Raw genomic sequence first — 23,118 nt, 5'->3', positions numbered from 1 at the left:
ATTGTAACAAATCTAATGATATCCAATACATGGAATATCTATATTTAGCCTCTGTATTGGTCAGAATGGACAGACTACTCAGATTGTAACAAATCTAATAATATCCAATACATGGAATTTCTATATTTAGCCTCTGTATTGGTCAGAATGGACAGACTACTCGGATTGTAACAAATCTAATAATATCCAATACATGGAATATCTATATTTAGCCTCTGTATTGGTCAGAATGGACAGACTACTCAGATTGTAACAAATCTAATGATATCCACTACATGGAATATGCTAGGTAAAAAAAGAAGCTTTTTTTATTTATATAATTACAGGGTGTGTCACATAAATCGGGACATTTTGTAATTTTTAAAGAAATGAACATAAAATCGTCAATTTTAAAGATTTTATTGAATTTTAAAAGCTGGGAAGCAAAATAGTTATATGACTAGTAGATTATTCAATAAAATCGCCGCCAGCCTCAATCACCGTCTCTACCCGCCTCCTCAACCGCCGGCAGGTCCAGGTTAAAATGTACCTGTCCAAGCTGGCGTAGTTCTCCTTGATAGTGGCAATGAGGGAGGTCTTTGTGGTATGGGCACGTCTATTGGTGCATGCTTTAAAGTAGCCCTAGGCCCAAAAGTCCATTGAATTAAGATCGGGCTACTGGGAGGCCACATTTCCTTAGGATCATGAGTAACCGCCAAATTGACAAAATCCATGTTTTTGCTCTCATTTGGGCTAGGATTTAGCTACAGTGGACTTTAAGTACTCAAATTATGCGTGTCTCGATGAGCTTAAGACACACAAAAAATTTTGAGTCAAATTTCCAACTCCTTCCCTGTCGCGCCCTACTGTTTGTGATTTCTTAAGGCTCAAAATCTTGAAAAATCGACCTCATTTCGGCTAGGATTGAGCTAAAATGGATTTAAACACGGCAAAATGTGTGTCTCAATGAGCCTAAGACACCCACAAAATTTGGGGTCAAGATTTCAACTTCTTCCCTGTCGGACCCTACGTTTTGTGATTTTGCGCACTTAACCACCGGCGCATTTGGAATCTGCCTTGTTGAACATATACGCGTCCAGCTCGGTGTACACGTCCATCTTCGTCCAAAGATTTTTTGTGATAAAAGGTCATTACCTAAGCTTTCTAAAGTGGGGTCTAACGTCCTGATTGGTCAAGTAGTTTTCACGCTATGGCCGTTTAAAAAATGTCCCGATTTATGTGACGCACCCTGTATAAGACTAGAAAACCCCATAAGAGAATATTTTCACAACCACTTCTAGTAAGATTTATACTCTAAATTAACTTAAAAATCTAGGTATATTAAAAGGGGTCTTAATTTTTGAAGTAGAGACCTATGTAGTTATATGCCTTTTATTTCATAACCTCATGCATCATTCAATGTCTATTGACATTTAACCTAAGTAAAATAACTTAGAATTCAATTTTTGAGTCTCAGCATTGATCTTGATTTCTTTGTAATTCTTTATTGAAAGTTAGAATGTTTTTTCAACATATTTTTAATAAAAATACACTATTCTAAGATAAAAAGATTTTAGCTTTATCAGTTTAGAGTATATACGCTATTTGGTTTGCAGGGTCCTCAAATCATCAGGGATCAAAAGGGATAAGATAATGGTTGACAAATTGATGTACATCCCTACTTACCTCTCGAGTACATTGAAATTATTGGTTGAAACGTTAGAACACTCAACTTAATGATCCAACCAATGAAAATTCACTAAATTAATAAAAAATAGTTATTTCTCGCATCGTATTATAAACGGCTTTACGCGGATATAGAATGTACAATTAAAAGATTAAAACTAGTTTTTTTAGCCTTTTTTTAAAACTGGTTTTAATCTTTTGATTGTACATTTTTATATTCATAGAAAGCTGGATATAATACGATGCTATACAAAGTTTTTTCGTATGGATGAGAACCAGTTCCTATCCACCGGATTCGAATGAATACGAGAAAACGTTATTACAAAACTTTGGAGACTAGTGTAATAATGCAGCCCATTGTACCCTCTCTCTGCCAAATCCTACGGTTCACCTATTTTAAAACTTTACTTGAATAAATTGACCTATAACAATATGAAACAAGTGCAAAGAAAAAGAACAATATAGTCAATATTCTTTTTTTGTACACTTTTTAACCTATTTTAAATACTTTCACACGTTTAATCTTATTGAATAGTTTCACTTAAAATCAAAGAAAGAGAAACCGGAAATCTGCTTTATTTATTATTCACCGTATACTTGTTGGACGTCCAAGCTTTTTCATTTTTTATTTTTAAAATCCATGTATTTCCTAAATTTTTGGATGCCACGACACCTAAAATTTTTATCCTCCCCAATTGCATTGGACGCCATTGCTTGTGCATAGTTTTTGGATATTTTTTTAAATATTCTATATGGGGGTTTAATAATTGAAGGAGGCTGAAAATATGAGAATGTTTATCCTAAGCCTGGCCTAATTTACCCATTTTTGGACTTCTTTTTTCGATTTTGTTAACATTATATACATTAATGCATAATTTGACACATTTTGTTAAATATTAAAGACAAATATGAACTTTGTCCAGCAAGGAAAGGTAACTTCTTTAAACTTTCACTTCAAGGGACGTCCAAGCTTTTTATGAAGGTTAAAACTTTCAGAGGGATAAAATGAGGGGTTTTAAAGTTTTATGGGGTAAACATTCCTTTACCCTCCCCCGCGCCGTGGAGTCAAAATGCCAACTTTAATAAAAACGAGGATGAAAGCATCCAAAAGCAGCGAAGCACAGAAAATCATTAATTGACAAACGAACCAAGTGAGATATAGAGCAGATGCTAGGTATTACAAAAAGAGAGAAAATTTGCAAAAGGAAGAGAGTAAGTACGAAAATACAACATGGCAATTATTAACTTATTTCTGCTTTCTATATTTAACTAGCGGCTACGCCCCTAGAGGCCTCTAGTGGCACTTTGAATGTTTTTTTTATTTAAAATATCTAATTAGAGAAATAATTGGTTTATGTTTTGTTCAAGTCTCTTTTTCGGGAGGGTTAATTTTTTCTAGGGGCGATTTCTCTTGGGAGGGCGGTGATACCCTCCCCCAAAATAGTTATAAACCTTCCCGGGACCTATGAGAAGCTATCCTGTTAAGGAGAACCCGATCTGTTCAGCGGTTAGCGAGATCCTTTGGTACAAACACACAGACATCCTGTTACTTTAGTATAAGGATTATCATAATTTCAGATTGTGTCTATATATCTTATCTGGAATAGCTCTTCTTCCTGCCATCATTATTTTTCATTTTGACAGGTATGATTATTCACTAAATCATTTAGTTGTATGCTAATCTATTTTTTATTAGTGAAGCTACTCTATATTTCACTTTGTTTGTCAGTCCGCTAGTCATTTATTTCATGCATCAATCAGTCCTTGACGCTTTTTGGAGATGTGGTTTTCTCAACTGTTATTCAAGATAGTCGGTTGATTTTTTTATCCTAAGATTCCCTATACCTATGACTATTATTAGGGTTGGGCCGGATACCGGATACCGGATATCCGGCTGATTTCAAACGCCGGATATCCGGCAAATATCCGGTTATCCGGCCAAATTACCGGATATCCGGCCGGATAACCGGCCAAATTACCAGATATCAGAAATCTTATATAAACTTGTTCAGAAAAAATGTTCTTCTAGCTTCAATAATAAGAAAATTATAGCCATTTAAAATTTAAAAAAAATAGAGATTTTTGGTGTAAAGTATAAAAAATTATAGAGCCGGATATCCGGCCGAATAGTTTCAATATCCGGTATCCGGCCGGATATTGAAAATGGCCGGATATCCGGCCACACTGGATATCCGGCCCAACCCTAACTATTATATTTTACTTTGTCCGTCGGTCTGTCAGTCATGCCACAAAATATAAATATCTAAATATGTGAAAAGGTTTCTTAATTTTTTTTCTGCATTATACATATATGTGGTAGCCCTGGAAGGTTAGGGACCCCCGCACGGCCGATTATGTTGAATAAAAAACTATCCTCTCTCCCCCCCCCTTTCTTATTTTTTGTTTATTTCAAAATAGGCTTACAAAGGGAAAGGGGGTTCTGTGCTCGAATAGATATAATTTTAACAAACATTTTTAAAAGCGAAGCTTTTCTATAATTAGGGTCGGTCCGTCCGTACGTCCGTCCGTCCGTCCGTACGTCCGTACGTCCGTAACGGATAGCTTTTCCCGTTAATTTAGGCATGTTAGAATTGTCCTATCGATTTCAAATTTTGCATGGTGATTCCTTTAGTAGTTAGGTACGAATTAGAAAGCGTAGCAACTCTGTAATCATTACCATATGTCCGTACGTCCATTTTAAACATGTTGATTTTTTTACTTTTTTAACAACAAATTTTTATGTGATCAAATCATCGGATTGATCTGATTTTTGGTATATTGATTCCTGGGACAACAAAGTATAATGTAATAAGCGAAGCAACTCTATAATCAAGCCCTAAAAATGTAAGTATGTCCATAAAAATTATCCTGTATCAAGCAGTTTTACAACAAATTTACTTACAATTTTGCTTTGACTCTTATAAATTTATATTATGATAATTAAGTTCTTACACTATAAAGGTGTCCGTTTGTCCTACCGTTTCAGTGCTTCGCTTTTATGGATGTTGTCATCCTTGTTAAGTTGTTTCCGAGTGACCCGTGTTCAACTGCATAAACATCTCTTTATCAGCCTTTTCTTTTTCAAGATAGCCAGTATTATTTTCAGGTATATTTCACATTTTTATTTGATAGTAAAATTAATCTTGTTAGAATTTTCAAATCGACTTTAAACCTTTGTTTACATGTTCCTGTAAGAATATGTTATATTCATGAAAGCTTAGCAACTCTGTAATAATTACTATAGTGATCTTGCAAAATAGTTATTAATATGATTATTTTTATAAATGATTCTATTTTATAAGTGAAGAATATTCATCGTCTTCATAAGTTAAGGCACGCCCATAGACCTCCAAGGGTGGGAGGTGAGTTAAATGGGTGTTTACCCCACTCAAACTTTGAAAGCTTTAATTTTACCCCTCCCCCCTCTGAAAATTTAGAAATTATATTAGATTACCCCTTTCAAACCTTTGAAACCGCCCTGAAGAAAGAAAAGCTTGGATGTCATAGGGCATACCCATCGAAAGCATTCTGCATTTTTTGCAAAAACGAAAAAAATTGTTGTGATCAAACCCAAAGGAACATTACAGTTAAATTTTAATTTGACAAGGATAATTGCGTCGCCATTAGCAGAGCCTAAACAAGTCCACATTTCTAATTTATATTCTATAGTATAGATATCCTAGAATTTAATGGTATTACTTTTCTGTCTGAAGCTGAAATCGCTGGTCAAAAGGTGTGGTAGTTTTGCAATTATGTTGTGCGGGTTTAGGCTATTTTACTGACCCTTCTTCCTAGGGACAAAGCTATTAAAAAGCAAATAAAAAAATTATTTAAAGGTTTTGTGTATTTATGCCTGCCTTGATAAACCAACCAGATTCAAGTAAACTATTTGCAAAACAGGTAAATTTCAATGTATGTTTATCGCATAGAATTAAAAGGAGTTTTCCAAGGATAGGAAAATAAAAATTTGTTATTCCTTTTTTTTGGATAGATCTGAGGGGTTGCAGGCCTGGGTCAACATTACAGTATCTACAAAGACGTAAATTGTAGCTTTGTAGCTTCTTGTAGGTTTTGTAATCAACTCTAGTGATCTAAAGGGATAAGACAATGGCCGATAATTTGTTGTACATTTACAATCCCAATGATGATACACAAGATTATCCCTATAGTAGAGTACAATTTATGGTTAAAAAGTTTGGACACTCAACTAAATGAACCAAGCAATCAAAATTCAATAATAGTCCCCAAGATTGTTACGCCAACGAATAAGAGAACATTATTATAAAATTTTGGGAATTACTGTAATAAAAAAAAACCATTGTCCACTCCCGCCCTGAATCAACCCTCCTAAATTAAATTACTTTTAAAAAGTCCCCCAAATATTTCTCTGTACTTTTTGTGTGGAGGATGGTGGGGATCTTATGGGCAAGCCCTTAAAGGTTGGGGGCGAAACAAAAGTGTTTAACATTTAAAATATAGTAAATACCTGATTTTGATATTTGTTTACAAACAAGTCAAAACAATATGTGAAAAAACAAACAAAATTATTGATTTAGGGATCCAATAATAGGATAATAAAAATTAGTTTACAACTAATCTCAAAAACTTAAATGTTAAATTCAAACATATAAATAAATATTTATAGAAAAATGGGAAAAAAGTTATAAATTGGTTTAAAAGGCAAAATCCCTTACGTTGCCACTAGAGCACCTAAAAAGCCTTCTTTGATTTAATCATTTGAAAAAGAACCTATATTAAGATACATCTAAAGGTTAGGTGGTTATATACTATAAAACGCCCCGCAGTTTTGATTCCCCACTGATTTAGGACTCTTAGGGGTTAAAGCTTCCCTCAAGGTTCTTAGGTGAAAAACTAAAAAACTGGTTGAAGGAATTTCGGTCCAATAGTCAGACAGATGAAACCTACCAAATAAAAAGCAGTTATCCCAGGGAGAGTTGGGATAATAGGCTGTTTATTATACTAGTCCCCTAAGTTTTACAATTTAACGTTTTCTTAATTGTTGGCTTAACGACTTTTGGGACTTTAGTGAATTTTGATCGGTGAATTCATTAAGTTGAGTATTCAAACGTATTAACCAATGATTTTCACTTACATTAGAGGTGATTTTGTGTATCATCATTGGGGATGTACATCAATGTATCGGCCATTGTCTTATCCCTTTAGATCCCTGATTTGTCCAAAAAAATATAAAGATATCTACAGATAGATAGATAAATATCAAAACATAAAAACCTTTCACACCTAATTAGGCCTGAAAGGAAACTTAACAAAAGTTTTAAACTTTATGTTTGCCATTTGTATTTGCCAGCAGTCACTCATACTGTTTCAGAAGCGGTGTAGCTACTCTATCGTTTGAATGTTTGTACAATAAAAATGAAAGATAAAGTGGTTTTTGATGACTGTCCATTTTACGATGTTGTATATCCTTATAATAAAGTAACAGGATGTCTATGTGTTTATTTGTCTTACCGAAGGATCTCGCTAACCGCTGAACTGATCGGGTTCTCCTTAACAGGGTAGCTTCTCATAGGTCCCGGGAATGCTTATAACTATTTGGGGGAGGGTACCAACAATTCCCCAAGAGAATTCACAAAAATCGAAATTTTTAGAGCTTTTCTTAGAGACTTGAACGCAAAATAGACAATTATTTCTCAACTTGAATATTTGAAGAAAAAAAATTAAAGTGCAACTAGAGGCCTCTAGAGGCGTAGCCGCTAGTAATTTATATAGAAATAAAATAATCATATTAGCATGTCCAAACAATGGTCTTACCTTAGTTTTTAGATTATAGATGTAGGTTGAATATCTTTCTATCTTGCAAACAAAAACTCGATAATCATTGGATCAAATTTAGATTTCCTTATACTTATTGACAGGTTTCCTAAGAGGCCCAGACATTATATTTTAAATAAAATAAGCATAATATAATTCTCGTATTTGTTATAGGATTACATAAAGGTATGGTTTTGAAGCAAAGTAAATTGATTTTGAAAACTTCTTCTTTCTTTTTCTGTCACATATTCAAACAAACATCTATACATAAATAAACCTTAACTCTGGGAGAGCCTTCATTTGCACCCAAACAGATTTGCTTCCATTTACAAAATATTCAGTAAAAAGGTTAAGTTTTATTATTTAGTTTTTAGGCTATTTATTCCAAGGTTCATTACCTCCGCAGGGGCTAGTAGGGGCTTAGGTGCAAGTCGTTGGTAAAATTCTATGTAGGATGAATTCTATTGGAACCATACCCTAAATACAATGTGTTGTAAAATATCAACGATTATGTTCATTTTTAGTTCATCAACAACAAGCTAACATCTTAGACCAAAAAAGAACTTTGAACTGTAAAATTAAGTAGTACAGTAAAAGTAGAAATCTTAGATTATCTTTGGATTTTCAATAGATATTGCAAGTAAATCACTGAATATCACATATTTATCACATTGTACAATAAATATTGGACAAATTAAAAAAAGAGGACAAATCCAATCTTTAGAGTATCTGTGCTTCTAATCGATAATATTTTTATCTTGTTATACAATTAGTTTGTGATAATATATATGTATATACATAGGTATGTTTATCTGTACAGTTTGTTTTGTAAATAATATGGTAAAACAATTTACTAAGGCATTTTTTTTAATGCATAAGAAAACATGGCGACTCCCCTCAAAGTGCCTAGTCGAGCAGAGAAACCCCCCTTTATTTTGGAAAATAAGAATAAGTTTGTTTGTATTTTACTTTTGATCAGATATATTGGGTACAGGTCAGACCCACAGGATTAGGGCAGTCGGCAGGGATAAGATAGAGAGAAAAAACTGCCCTTTTCTCTCTATTCTAAAATGTTTTATAATAGTCATAATGCTTTAAAATGAAAAAAGTCATAATAGAAAAATAATAAAGATAATAAAAATACATGCTTTTTAAGTTATAAATAAAGGGATAATTGAACAGAAGAAAATAATGTTGTTTCCTACTTTGACCAGCGGTTAAGTAAGAGGTAAATTAGTTTCTTCATTGATTTCCATCAAAGTGCCCATCGACCCTTTGACCTCTTTTTTGGGGGGTAGGGGTAGTTTTTTTCCTGTACCTAACCCCTGTTTGGCCTATACCTGTGGGTGACCTAACCAGACCCGACCTACAGTAATAAACAAACTAAAAACAAGGATGACAACATCCATAAAAGCGAAGCACTGAAACGGTAGGACAAACGGACATTAACACTTGTATAGTATCTGAACTGAAAAATCGGAACATAATGTATAAATATCGAATCAAAATTGTAGGTAAATTTGTTGAAAAACTGCTTAAAAACAGGATAATGTTTATGGACATACTTACATTTTTGGACTTGATTATAGAGTTGCTTCGCTTATAATATTGTTCTTTGTTGTCCCAGGAATCAATATACCAAAAATCAGATCAAACGGATAATTAAAACACTTGAAAATTTGTTGTTAAAAAAGTAGAAAAATCAACATGTTTAAAATGGACGTACGGACATTCTGGTAATGATTATAGAGTTGCTACGCTTTCTAAATCGTACCCAACTACTACAGGAATCATCATGCAAAGTTTGAAATCGATAGGACAATTCTAACATGCCTAAATTAACGAATAAAAGCTAACTATCTCGGACGGACGGACCGAAGGACGGACGGACGGACGGACGGACCGACCTTAATTATAGAAAAGCTTCGCTTTTAAAAATACACCCTCCCCTATTTATCAAAATAGGGATCGGAGAGGGAGGAAGTTTGCTCGACTGATCACTCTGTGGGAAACCGGCAAAAATATACTATAATGTTTAAAAACATTTTTTTTAAGGATTCGGGATTCAGCATTTACTCAGATACCTTTATAGTGTTACTGTGCAGATACTTGAGACTAACCAACTATGCTTGGATGTGGTCAGTATACATTTAAACACGCAACGAGTGCTCTTTAAAGCTTGACTTCCCTTGATCTATCAATTATGATAAAGAAGGTGTATCAACTTTTTTGCTTTTTATTTAAGATAGCTAGCCGGTTCTTTCAGTAAGTAGTAGATGTAAAATTTTTCATAGAATTCTGATATGCAATCGTTTTTTTTGTAGACCTCTTATTTTTTAAGTAATTTAAGTTTAAAAAAAAAATAATTAAGTCGGTTTTAAGGTACTAAAACGCAACAAAATAAAAGAAGAAAATGGCCAGTATGAACAAAAATAGTAAGATCTTTAATTTGACACCTTACTTTTAAAATTATGTTGAGTAATTATTGAAAAAATCAATTTTTTTAACCTCGGTTTAATCAAAACTTATAAGTTTATTTTAAGAATCATAATTTTCGGTTTTAAAGGGTTGAACAACTTGAAAACTTGAAACTTGAAATAAACCTAAATAAATATACATACAATGTAACAGATATTTTTTAAACACAAGAAACAATAAAGCATTTTTAACTGCATTGTTTTGAAGTTTATAAACAGATTGAAGCATATTTGTTCATAATTTTTCGTTCTTTACATGTTATGTAAGTATCACTATTTTCATTGTAGTATCTATTGTATATATTCTATGAACATTATCCTTTTTTTTTGTCAATTCTATTGGTTGAGGTTTTGAGGTTAAGCTTCCCGATTAGTCAATTTTTGAGACTTGTGATTGGCTAGTTTAATAGTTACAATTAAGTGTTACCTGTAAAAAATAATACGTTAGGCCATTTTTATTATTTTTATTTTTTTACTTTTTTCAATTTTGCTTACAATGGATTTGTAATATTTTTCTGATTCTAAAGGTATATATGAACCCATATTTTTTATGCCTGTGGGAGATTATATTTTACTTTAAAGTTTTGATTAAACCGAGGTTAAAAAAATTGATTTCTTCAATAATTACTCAACAGAATTTTAAAAGTAAGGTGTCAAATTAAAGATCTTACTATTTTTGTTCATACTGGCCATTTTCTTCTTTTATTTTGTTGCGTTTTAGTACCTTAAAACCGACTTAATTATTTTTTAAAAAAACTAAAATTACTTAAAAAATAAAAGGTCTACAAAAAAAACCGATTGCATATCTGAATTCTATGAAAAATTTTACATCTACTACTTACTAAAAGAAGCGGCTAGCTATCTTAAATAAAAAGCAAAAAAGTTGATACACCTTCTTTACAGCTACAATTTTTAAGACTAACAAAATATGTTTGGATGTGGTCTGTATTGAGATTTATCAAGCATCGAGTGTTCTTTAAAGGTTAGCCTCCCTCAATCTATCTCTACGGATACATTAGTGCTAAAATTTTTAAGACTAACAAACTATGCTTGAAAATGGTTAGTATACAGATTTTATATGCAACCCCAATAAACAAATCTATGGAATAAAATTTACAGCTACAATTTTTGAGATTAACAAACTTTCCTGGTTGTGGTCAGTATTGAATTTACACGCAACGAGTGCTCTTTAAAGCTTAACTTCCCTCAATCTATCTCTTATGATAAATCAACAGCTAGATTTTAAGACTAACAAAATATGTTTGGATGTTGTCAGTAGAGATTTATCACGCAACGAGTGCGCTTTAACGCTTAGCTTACTTAAATCGACTTTTCTGTATAAAACTCAACGATGCAACTGTTTAGATACCTTGTTTAAATCAAATTGCACATCTGCTGTGCCCTTTACCTTCAATGCAAATTTTTTACTTAGAATACTAAAGGTTCAACACTAAGCATTTTAGGAAGCATTTTTGTTTTTGCCTATGAAGGGAGTTCTAATGTTTAAATTTTGGGGATTGTGTTTGTGAAAGTTTTCTTCTCACCAGTTTAAGAGATCTTAATTCACACATAATATACTAGGTGTGAAGGTTATTACCTACACAGAATTCTACAGAATGCCTTCACTCTTGATCAAATTCAGTTCCAACATTTTCATATTCTTAGTTGGGGTAAGTTTCTAATTTCCAGACTCAATCTTTTATTTTTAATTAATCCTTGCATTAAAAAAAGGACCGAATGGTGTTTTTATATATCTGTTGAATAGGTCAGGTTTATATACATTTTTGAGGGGAGGAGGTCAACCCCGTCATGAACTCCCCCATTATTAATCAAGTTATATTTGAAATGGGAATAGGATAAAATTTAATATCTGTAAATTAGAGTAAAACACTAGAGGAAGAAAGGTTAAATAACTGAATCTCCCCATCGCTACCTTCCTATTGGGTCATTGAAAATCAACCAATGGTGTCGCTTATACTAACACAGCCAAGTAGCCGAAAATAATTTAGAAGCAGATGAAAAAGGTCTTTGAAAAATGAAGGGAGGTAGTTGTCTTTATATACATTTATACTATAGATCTGTTGGTCTTAATATGGCCTGATTTCAAATTAAGAAGAATTTCTTCTCTAAATATTGGAGCATTACTAGTTTTTTTTTTAAATTTAAGGTTTCCCATTGGTTCCAATGTTTGGGTATGGAATACTTCGCACCAGAATGGATGATTCAGATTCGTGGGCATTTCCATCCAAACATGTAAGCATACTATTCAGTGGCGTGCGAAGCACTTTGTCTAGGGGGGGGCATTTTGAAGATTTTGTAAAATTTTGCCCCCCCCTAAATCAAAGTGCCCCGGGGGGGCACTTTGCTTTAGGGGGGGGCATTTTGATTATATATACTAATTTTAAATAAGGGCGTTTTAAGGGGTGGGATTATTTGGTTATGGGCCTTCTAGTCCTTATCCCTTCTTCCCCATCCCTTCCCCCATCCCTATTTCCCATTTATATCCCCCATCTCTTCCCCCCACCATCTCTTCTCCCCTATCCCTTCTCCCCACCCTGCAATGACCGAAGGGAAGGGAGCTAGAAAGCATCTTCGTAAAAAAAATACAGAAGATAATTTAACCTTCCCCCCCCCCCCCACCACAATACATTTTTTATGGGTGGAAGGCGATGTTATAAAATCTCAGCAGGAAGAATGAAAAACCCCATTAAAAAAAAGTTTGGGGGGGTGGAGATAAAAACACTCATTTTGGAAATAATTTACCAAAAATTAACCTAATATGTAAAACTGATTTTAAATATTTCTTTATTGTATGACAACAAGGATGACAACATCTTTAAGTAGCAAAGCACAAAAAAACATCCGACCTCCATGAATTTTTAATAGTTAATTATACTCCATAATGATGAGAATGTTAACATTAAGTTTTAGCCTTCTATCTTTAATTGCAGTTAAAAAAATCACATTTCCCCTTTAGCATTACGTACTGACAGCATAGTGGATTATAGAGAAGCTAAAAAGTTATATCAACATATCCTACCCTCTTTAAATGGCACTTTAAAACTCTGTTAATTTTTGATTAAGTGGTGTTTCCAAGGATTTATAAGGGCGGTGTGTGAAGCGCACCTAAAAATATTTACTCCCCCTTTGAACTAAAATCAATTAAATACAACAAGAGTGGTGTATTTTATCAAGTTAGGAATATAGAGTGTAGTTAGTTTTAAGGGTTTTTAATGAAAATTCAAAATTTACATAAAAAAAACATGTTTTTTGTAAGGGTATGTACACAAAAAAAAGATAAACTTATCCTGAAAATAATATGACATCATATATATAGTTATACAGACAGACATACAGTGTTGAGAAAAAGGCTTAGATAAATATCAATGCTATTTCTTTTTTATATAAAATAACTTTTTGATTAAATATTTGTTTATAGAAATAAAAACAAAATATACAATATGATAAAAAGCAGAAACCATTTGGAAGGGCGCGAAGCGCAAATTTTTTTCTTCAAATATGCAGGGAGGGAGGGGTTTTTGGGCTATTTATTACACTAGTCCCCAATATTTCATATAAAATTTTCTTATTCGTTGGCTCAACAACTTTGGGGACTTGTGTACATACCCTTACAAAAAAACATGTTTTTTTATGGAATTTTGATTGGTTGGTTAATTAAGTCGAGTTTCAATACATTTCATCCACTAATTGTAATCTATATAAGGGGTAATTTTGTGTATCATCACATTGTATTATTATACAAAATAAAATACTTCCTATTACCTGGTTTGTTATATTCAGTGAAAAAAGATTATAACCTAATTTCTACACTAATTAGAAAATTTGGTAAGGTTAAATGAATAGTAACTGTCTAATTGGCGCGAAGCGCCAAAATTTTTTTTTTTTTGGTATTTCTTGATCTTTTTTTTTGGAAACTGGGATAGTTTTGCTTTTTGTAGGGTAGAGGGCAAAAAGGGGCATTTTTGTTGACCAGGGGGGGGCAAAATGGGGCATTTTTCAACATTTAGGGGGGGGGGGCAGGGGGGGCGATGGCTAGGGGGGGGGCAGGGGGGGGCGTTTTGGTCGCTAGGGGGGGGGGCGATTGCCCCAAACGCCCCCTTCGGTTCGCACGCCACTGATACTATTTATATATCTCACGGAGGGAGGGGACACTGAATTGCAAATTATTTTAAATACTTTCATTGAATTTTGAATCATTTGTTTCTAACTTGTAGTGCCATGCAATTTGACCAATAATTAGTTCTACAGGGGGTGTAAATTGTTTATCATCATTGATTATGTACATCAATTTATCATCCATTGTCTTATCCACTAAGATCTCTGCTCTATAAATATGTACAGGGTGCGGCACATAAATCGAGACATTTTTTAAACGGCCATGGCGCGAAAACTACTTGACCAATCAGGACGTTTGACCCCACTATAGAAAGCTTAGGTAATGACCTTTTAGCACAAAAAAATCTTGGGACGAAGATAGACGTGTACACCGAGCTGGCCGCGCATATGTTCAACAAGGCAGATTCCAAATGCGCCGGTGGTTTAATGCGCAAAATCACAAAACGTAGGGTCCGACAGGGAAGGAGTTGGAATCTTGACCCAAAATTTTGTGGGTGTCTTAGGCTCATTGAAACACACATTTTGCCGTGTTTAAATCCATTTTAGCTTAATCCTAGCCGAAATGAGGTCGATTTTTCAAGATTTTGAGCCTTAAGAAATCACAAACAGTAGGGCCCGACAGTGAAGGAGTTGGAAATTTGACTCAAAATTTTTTGTGTGTCTTAAGCTCATCGAGACACGCATTTTGAATACTTAAAGTCCACTGTAGCTAAATCCTAGCCCAATTGAGAGCAAAAACATGGATTTTGTCAATTTGGCGGTTACTCATGTTCCTAAGGAAATGTGGCCTCCCAGCAGCCCTATCTTAATTCAATGGACTTTTGGGCCTAGGGCTACTTTGAAGCATGCACCAATAGACGTGCCCATACCACAAAGACCTCCCTCATTGCCACTATCAAGGAGAACTACGCCAGCTTGGACAGGTACATTTTGACCTGGATCTGCCGGCGGTTGAGGAGGCCGGTAGAGGCAGTGATTGAGGCTGGCGGCGATTTTGTTGAATAATCTACTAGTCATATACCTATTTTTCTTCCCAGTTTTTAAAATTCAATAAAATCTTTAAAATTGACGATTTTATGTTCATTTCTTCAAAAATTACAAAATGTCTCGATTTACCCTTCCTTATGGATACTTCACCCCGATAGTAACACATATGGTCAATATTTGTAAAACAAATTATAAAAATCTTTTTTTACGCTATTGGTTAAACTCGAACCAACAGAAATATAACCATTCAAACTCTGAAGTACTTATATGTCTTACTTCTCTTACTATCTTTCTATTCATCAATCCATTTATCTACCTAAACATATATCTTTCTATATATCCAGGGTCTGCTATTCAGCCAATTAATTCCAATTGAAAATACCGCAAAATTTAATATTTTGTTGGAGTAAGGTTGGAGGGTGGAATTTGTTCCACTGACAAGAGTTTTTGGATTTATTGTAACTGGTTCCTACCCCATCCCTTATTCTCTACCCCACTTTCGCTTTCATTACAAAATTCTTCCATCCAAACTTAACAACGCTACTCAATAATATAGCTCACCAAAATTATACATAAGCTGACGTTAAAATAGGAAATACATATCATTCATTATGAAAATAATATATCCAGGGATAAGGGATGGGAAACGTAGGAAAATATTATTTCAGGCCTATTTCAAGCCTAGGCCTATTTCTAGCCTAATAAACCAGTTTTGGGATGGCGCAGTGCTTCGTATAAAACGCTAATAAAAAAGCTGTGTGTGTGTGTGTAGATAAAGTATAGAATCAAATTTAGGTAGCTAGTTTAAAGTAAAAAACATAACTTTTTATAAACCTATATATTAATGGCTTTTGTTAAAATGAAGTTTTTTCTCTCCCAAATTTTTTTTATCTTTTACTTTGGTAATTTGAACTGTCAGAAAGCTATCGTTGGGTTTCCCTCAGACAGATTTTAGTTTGTATTATTTGCATTTTTATTAATGAGTAAAAATTTTATTTGAAAATTTCGGTACTTGCTTACATGTGGTAGACTGGAGCACCGAAAACCCCCCCCCCGCTTAGTTTTGACAAAAATCAAAAATAAGGGGGGGGTAGTTTTTTAATGTCTGGAAAACGGCAAGGAGGAAAAAAGCTCAGCAAGGCAAAGACTTAACCCCCCCCTTAATTTTGAAGAAAATCAAAAATAAGGGGGGGGTAGTTTTTTCACTGTACAACACGCCAGAAAGTTGAGTGAGGTAAATTTTGCGCAAAATTAAAACCTTTTACTGGCCAAAGTCAATAAATAAGGAAATTATGCCACAAAACATGAATATCCCTGTAATAAGGTTTCCCCTCTGGTATACTGGATTTACTTGATTTACCTCACTCAACTTTCTGGCGTGTTGTACAGTGAAAAAACTACCCCCCCCTTATTTTTGATTTTCTTCAAAATTAAGGGGGGGGTTAAAAACTACCCCCCCCTTATTTTTGATTTTTGTCAAAACTAAGCAGGGGGTTAAAAAACTACCCCCCCCTTATTTTTGATTTTTGTCAAAACTAAGCGGGGGGGGGGGTTTTCGGTGCTCCGGTCTTCACATGTAAGCAAGCACCAAAATTTCATTGCTAATTAAAATTCAAAATAAATAAATTAATATGCACTTGGGTAACATTCTATCAAGTATTCTTTGTAGTGATATTATGTAGTGATATATTTGTACTGTGTTGTATTGTGTATTGTACATATATTAGGGTTAAAGTGTTGTATCAATTCCGTATTAAATTTTTAAAATTCAAAATACAACATCTAATTTATAAACTACCAAATGAAAATTCGTAGCTACCTCCTTTCCAAAAAATAATCCCGTTATTTTTGTTTTTTCTATATGGCCCTTTTTTAATGTTTAACTCTAAGCAGATTTAATAATTAAGCCAATGTGATCTAACACCATTTATATTTATTTTTTAGTAGCAGACGAAATCATTCCCAGAATTGTCTGCTTCTAAAATTTTCGCCAATTGGTGATTGGTTGTTAAAAACAGGCCGATTCTTATTGGTTTAGAGCTATAGCTACTTGGGAGCGTCCGCCAGTTTGATAGTAATTTGTAATAGTTGCAATATCCCTTTAGAATCTAGGCCGGGACCTAATTAATGGCCAGGTTTCCTATCCCTTATCCCTGAATATATCCAAGTGCGTCTGTCGATAAAAAGAGAAAGACACAATCGCTCATTTAGCTCTTTATTTATATTTTTTTAAGTTTAAAAATTTTGTTTTCGGCTATTCCTTGGCCAATTTACACTGTTAAAAATAATTTTTTTTTTTAGCATCAGGTAATACTATATATTCTTCACATTAATGTATAGTATCAATCCGTACGTACTAGGAAAAAAACCTCATTACGATACAAGGAAGTTTTCAATGCTGTATTGAGTAATAGGTAATGTTCTGTAAAGTAACATGTAGTACTAAATAATGTATTTGTCTGTAGAGTATTATCCAATACGCTCTTGGGAATAAAATTCAGTACGGTAGAAGTAATTTTTCATTACGCTCCTTCGCAATTGTTGTTACCCTCTATCATAATTTTTGATACTCTGGAGAGTATGAAACTGTTTTACTTTGTATGAAAGATCAGTTTATAATATATGATTATTATATGTACATATACATTTTGTTATATCAACAAACATACCAAGCAGAGCCATAAAACATTAATTTAAATGTAAATTTAGTAAAAAAATTACTTTAAAGATGTTTAGGACTAAACATTATCCTTAAAAATAAAAACTATGGTCAGTCATAATTACAAAAATCAAAATTATAAATCTGAGCATAAATAGTAACTTTTTATCTTTGTCTAAAACGACCAAGCAGAAACACTTCCATGAGAGGTGTGCACGAATGGTGTCTGTTTCTATTATTCTTTACAGTACAGATTCGTACCCTAGAAGGTATGAATAGTTACTATTTCAATAAATCATTCTCTTGCGTATTGTCTGATACTGTACAGCGTATCAAATAGTACTAAATTAATATACATTTCTGTAGCGTATTTTCCGATACCCTACAACGTATAAAATATTACTATTTTAATAAACTTTTCTACAGCGTAATCCATAGTACCCTAGAGCATATCAATCGATACTAAAAAAATGTATGGGTTCTGTATAGTAATAATTATTGTGTTATATAGTATTACATAGTGTTATATATTAATTATATAGTTGTAGCGTACTTACGGGTCCAATACTCTCCAGAGTATCAATTGATACTAAATAAAAAAATTATTTTTAACTGTGTAGGCTCTTAATTATATCCTGGCCGAGACAAATTTAGATCCGTTGACTAATCAAAAATCGGTTCAGTTAGAGGGATACCCAACGTCTCATTTTATTGCTGCCCAAAGTCTTATAAATACGTTGCAATTATATACAAAACCATAAATTGAGTTTAACAAAAGGAGTATACTACACATTTAAATCACGCCCCCACCGCGTGGTTTAGTTTGGCATTAGTTTGTTAACAACCGGTTGGAGTAAGACTTTTTTTTGTTACGTAAGTGAAGGGGAGTGGGCAAGAAGGGGAGGGGGGGGGGGAGAAAAAACTTGTGGGGAAATTGTCCTTTATAATTGTTTGTCAGAATCGCATTCCCCTTTCCCTGTCTATATCTAACTATTTATGTATTACTAAGGCGTGGATAGAATATGTGGCAGATTTTCCAGTTTTTCTTGTCTTTATCTCTAACCTGGCTTTTTTCATTAACATACTAAGGTAAATGTCTAGAGGGTTAACAAAACAGGGACAAATTTTATTAATTTTTTTTTTATAAAAATTTACTGTAATACAATATGATACATGATTTTTCAATACTGCTCAGAATACCAGTTTCAGCGGAAGTGAATCGGTTCTAAGCCATACTGAAAAATAATGTATCGTCGTATCTTATTATATCTAGTTCTCTAGAATTGAAAAAATGTACAATCATAATATTAAAATCAGTTTTGATAGCCCGCGCCTTCGGAATCTCCGTGCTAACAAAACTAGTTTAATCTTGTAATTGTATATTTTGATAGCAGTGGAAAGCTGTTTATAAATAATACGATGCGATAAATAACTATTCCAGAACACAAATATAATAAATTGTTGTAAAACACAAAATAGTCGATAATTCTGTATTTAAAGATGTTGATTTTTTAATTTTTGTAAAATTACAAAATTTGATTTATTTATATTTTATAGAATTATTGGATTTAAATTAAACTTTTCTGATGTACATGATCCTGCAAAAGCGAGGTAATATATATCCAAAAAATTAAAAAAAAATATTCTAAATATTAAACAAAAATCTTCCAAATTAATTTTTCATTTTATAGCAAAACATTTCGAGCGTGTATTGTGATCATACCGTTATTTGGACTTCAGTGGCTGTTTACACTATATAGGTAAATTAATGGATATGAAATACGTGGATATTGTGACAGGGGAAATTCGTTTGTTAATATAGTTCTTAGGGCGTTGCTACAAAAGACCAACTCTAGAAAAGACCAACGCCTACAAAAGACCAACTCTACAAAAGACCAACGCCTACAAAAGACCAACACCTATATATTGTTATATAAACATTAAATTTATTAATAATGTATCAACGCCTATTTAAATCTACCAACCACTTTTTGTAAAATCCACGATATTCTAAACTATAAATAAATTAATGTACATTTAACATTCATACATATAGGTTAGGTTAGGTTATAGGCAAGGGGGCCGAGCGCCCGCGGCTAGGCAGTCCAGGGAGCCGAGCTCTGCGGCCATGACCTAGCATTACGATTTTTTGAATGTTGGTCTTTTGTAGAGTTGGTCTTTTGTAGGCGTTGGTCTTTTGTAGAACCGTCTAGTTGGTCTTTTGTAGGCGTTGGTCTTTTGTATGCGTTGGTCTTTTGTAGCAACGCCGTTCTTAGATATTGGTCACTACATTCCTCTATGGTCAGGGGAGGGGATAGGCTAAAGCCATCAGACAAGGGGATGAGGGTGGGTGTATTGTTATATTAGCCAGCTGGAAGAAACATTTTATCAGGGTATGCGAGAATCTCTCACAATATCCACGTATTCTATATCCTTTTATATTAATTCTGAATGTATTGGCTTTAATTAATTCTTGGTATGGTTTTCTGAGTACTTAAATTAAATTTTCATTGATATTGTAGACTAGTAGTGCAGTGATTAATCATTTCTACCAATGTTTTTAATCTACAGAAGGGATAATTTAGTTTATCATCATTGTGAATGTGTTTCAATTTAATGTTCGAATTGTCTTATCCCTTAAGATCCCTGTCAATAATGTTTGTTAGCATTTAAATCAATCAGATTTTCAAGATTTTTGTTTACCTTAAAAAATCAAATATATTTTTTATTCATATTTATTTAGAATTGAATCTGGAAATTGTTATTTTCTGCTTGTGTATAAGATTATTGATATGCTAACAGATTCTTCACAGGTCTTTGTAAGCGAAGCTTTTCTATAATTAGGTTCCGTCCGTCCGTCCGGGATAGTTAGGTCTTTTCCAGGGGTAGCTGGTCTAACAATCAATTCTACAAAAAACCTTTTAAAGTATGTGGAAGCATATTTTGTTCTTTCATGTAATTGAAGAGGGATTGGTAAGAATATCATTCCCTTGTCCTTGGGTCTTTTCGTTGATTTAAACTGGTTAGAATTGTCCTTTAGATTTTAAACTTTGCATGATGATACCTAAAGCAATTAGGTATGATTTAGAAAGCATATGAACTCTATAATTGTGTCCAGAAACTCCGTACATCCATTTAATAATGATGATTTTTTACTTTAAGTAAACAAATTTTTGCATGCCATAATAATTCTATTTCTCTGATTTTTGGACTAATGAATCCTTACAACAAGGTACAATAATATACGAGAAGAATCTCTATTATGAAGTCCTAAAAATATAAGCATGTCCTTAAACAATATCATGTATTTGAGAAGTTTTGCAACAAATTTACTTACAATTTTGTTCAGACTTATGCATTAATATTCTGCTTTTTCAGTTCTGACACTCTACAATTGTTGATGTTCGTTTGTCCTATCGTTTTAGAGCTTCGCTTTTATGTATGTTGTTATCCTTTTTTTTATATATAAACTTAGCTACCATATAATAAACTTTATTCGTCTGTGTCTTTCAAATTTTTTAGTACATGTTAGAAATAGGCTTCGAAACAACCGAATCCATTGGATTAGAACCAGTTTTCAGCCATATTGAAGAATCATGTATAGCATTGTATGAAAGATTAAAAACTGGGTTTTGGGATTAACCCCCCCCCCCCTCCTCAAGTACTTGAGGCCTCTAGGGGCGTATTGATTTAATTATTTTAAAACAACTTTTTATTATATTTAAAAACAACTTGATAAAGAAAAATGATAGCTATTGCATTTTTGTATTTTTTAGGGAATCATAATGTCTATTATGCTTTGCTATAAGACCGACGAGGTAAAGTTTTTTAACAGTTTTAAATCTATATCAACCATAACATTTAAATTAGTAACTACTACTGATTCAAAACAAAATATATTTTAAAAAATCTTCAATAAAATCTCTGGTAGAAGTAATTCAAGCTTTGTTATTCACTTTAGCACTGATTAAATAGTTTTTTTTAAATGGAACGTTAAAATTGAACCAACCAAATAAAAAAAATGGATCCAAATGGGCACGATTCAGCACTGATATCCCATCAATATTTTTTAAATCAATCGAAAAATTTGAGTGGGGGAGGTTAGTTTTTCCCCCTACACCTAACCCCTACGGCCAGGTGTTTTTATCCTTCGTGATCTACACCTGCAGTGTCATAACCCTGCGGGGCCAGCAAGTAACCAATATAACCTTAGTGATAAACAAACATAAGAAAACTACCAACACCCCTATTACATTTTTCAAAAAAAAATAAGTGGTGAGTTTATTAGTGCTCATATAGGTACTTTAAATAAAGGTGCCTATCATCTTTTTATAAAATGATTTATTCTTAGTTTCGTCAATATGTTCATCGTATGACAGACAGACGGCGTAGGACCAGTATTGTGTTGCAGTCTCAGCAATCTAGGTAACATTTCAATTCTAAAAATAGAACCACAATAAAATCTTCAGGGATCTAAAGGTATAATGGCCGACAATTTCATTTATATCTCCAATGATGATACACAAAATTACCCCTTCTGTAGATTACAATTGGTGGTTGAAACACTCAACTTAATGAACAAACCAAACAAAATTCAATAAAAGTCTCCAAAGATGTTAAGTCAACGAATAAGAAAATTCTATTATAAAACTTTGGGGCTATTATAATAAACAGCCCACTGTCTTTTCTAAGCTCAAGTCAAAATTTTGGCGGAAGCTGCGCCCAAGTGATATTTGTGTTTAGATCCTTTTTTTGTATCATCAAAGTCTCTAGAAATGTAAACTTCAAGGCTAGAAAATTTTTATACATATTTGTTCTGAATAACTGATAATTTGAAGGTTTTCATTGAGAAGAATAAGTGGTAGCAGCACAATGGCCAGTAATGGTACTGCAAGCAGAACTAGGTATCTTTCTTTTTAGTATTTTATATTATCTAAAAAAAAATCATAGCTTTCATTCTTGATTTAAATGCATGGATGTAAATCATAAAAATCTTAAGTAAATTTACCTAGCCATATATCAACCATAGAATTTAAATCTAAAATTACAAATTTTTTGTTTTCTTCTAAATTGCTTTATAGCATGGGTACACAATTAAAATTGAACAAAGAAAATACACCCTTTTTAAATTTACTTTTTTTTTTTGCAAATTAAACTGTTTTAGAGTTATAGATTTAAGAAAAATTTTGTTAAGACTTGTTTGTTTGTTTGATTGTATAATTTAGAACTAGTAGAGTTATAGATACTGGGGACAAATCAAATACTACCACAAACAAAGAAACTGTCATCAGTGACTAGAATTAGTAAATTCTAGAAAATTATAAATGATATGTAAAAATCTTATTACTGTATTGTTTAAATAATCAATTGTTCCAATAAAGATCTTAAATTCTTAAAAAA

General features: G+C 33.0%; 1 protein-coding gene across 1 annotated transcript in view; it reads left to right on the top strand.

Moving 5' to 3' along the window:
• LOC145304538 (G-protein coupled receptor seb-2-like) overlaps positions 1-23,118 on the top strand; it is a 28,888-nt gene extending 5,770 nt beyond the window's left edge. The window contains exons 9-23 of the mRNA XM_080146444.1: positions 213-289; positions 3,244-3,309; positions 4,688-4,771; positions 5,502-5,565; positions 9,514-9,596; positions 11,517-11,605; positions 12,103-12,188; positions 18,728-18,807; positions 19,276-19,329; positions 19,410-19,478; positions 20,462-20,531; positions 21,495-21,536; positions 22,070-22,143; positions 22,557-22,622; positions 22,944-23,118. Of these exons, the coding sequence (XP_080002570.1) occupies positions 213-289; positions 3,244-3,309; positions 4,688-4,771; positions 5,502-5,565; positions 9,514-9,596; positions 11,517-11,605; positions 12,103-12,188; positions 18,728-18,807; positions 19,276-19,329; positions 19,410-19,478; positions 20,462-20,531; positions 21,495-21,536; positions 22,070-22,143; positions 22,557-22,622; positions 22,944-23,016 (1,077 nt within the window). The 3' untranslated portion in view covers positions 23,017-23,118. The remainder of the gene's footprint in view (positions 1-212; positions 290-3,243; positions 3,310-4,687; positions 4,772-5,501; positions 5,566-9,513; positions 9,597-11,516; positions 11,606-12,102; positions 12,189-18,727; positions 18,808-19,275; positions 19,330-19,409; positions 19,479-20,461; positions 20,532-21,494; positions 21,537-22,069; positions 22,144-22,556; positions 22,623-22,943) is intronic.

Source organism: Acartia tonsa, chromosome 13 (genome assembly GCF_053477335.1).
Source record: "Acartia tonsa isolate MP-2025a chromosome 13, ASM5347733v1, whole genome shotgun sequence".
NCBI classification, from domain to species: domain Eukaryota; kingdom Metazoa; phylum Arthropoda; class Copepoda; order Calanoida; family Acartiidae; genus Acartia; species Acartia tonsa.
This window is presented reverse-complemented; position numbering and strand designations above follow the sequence as displayed.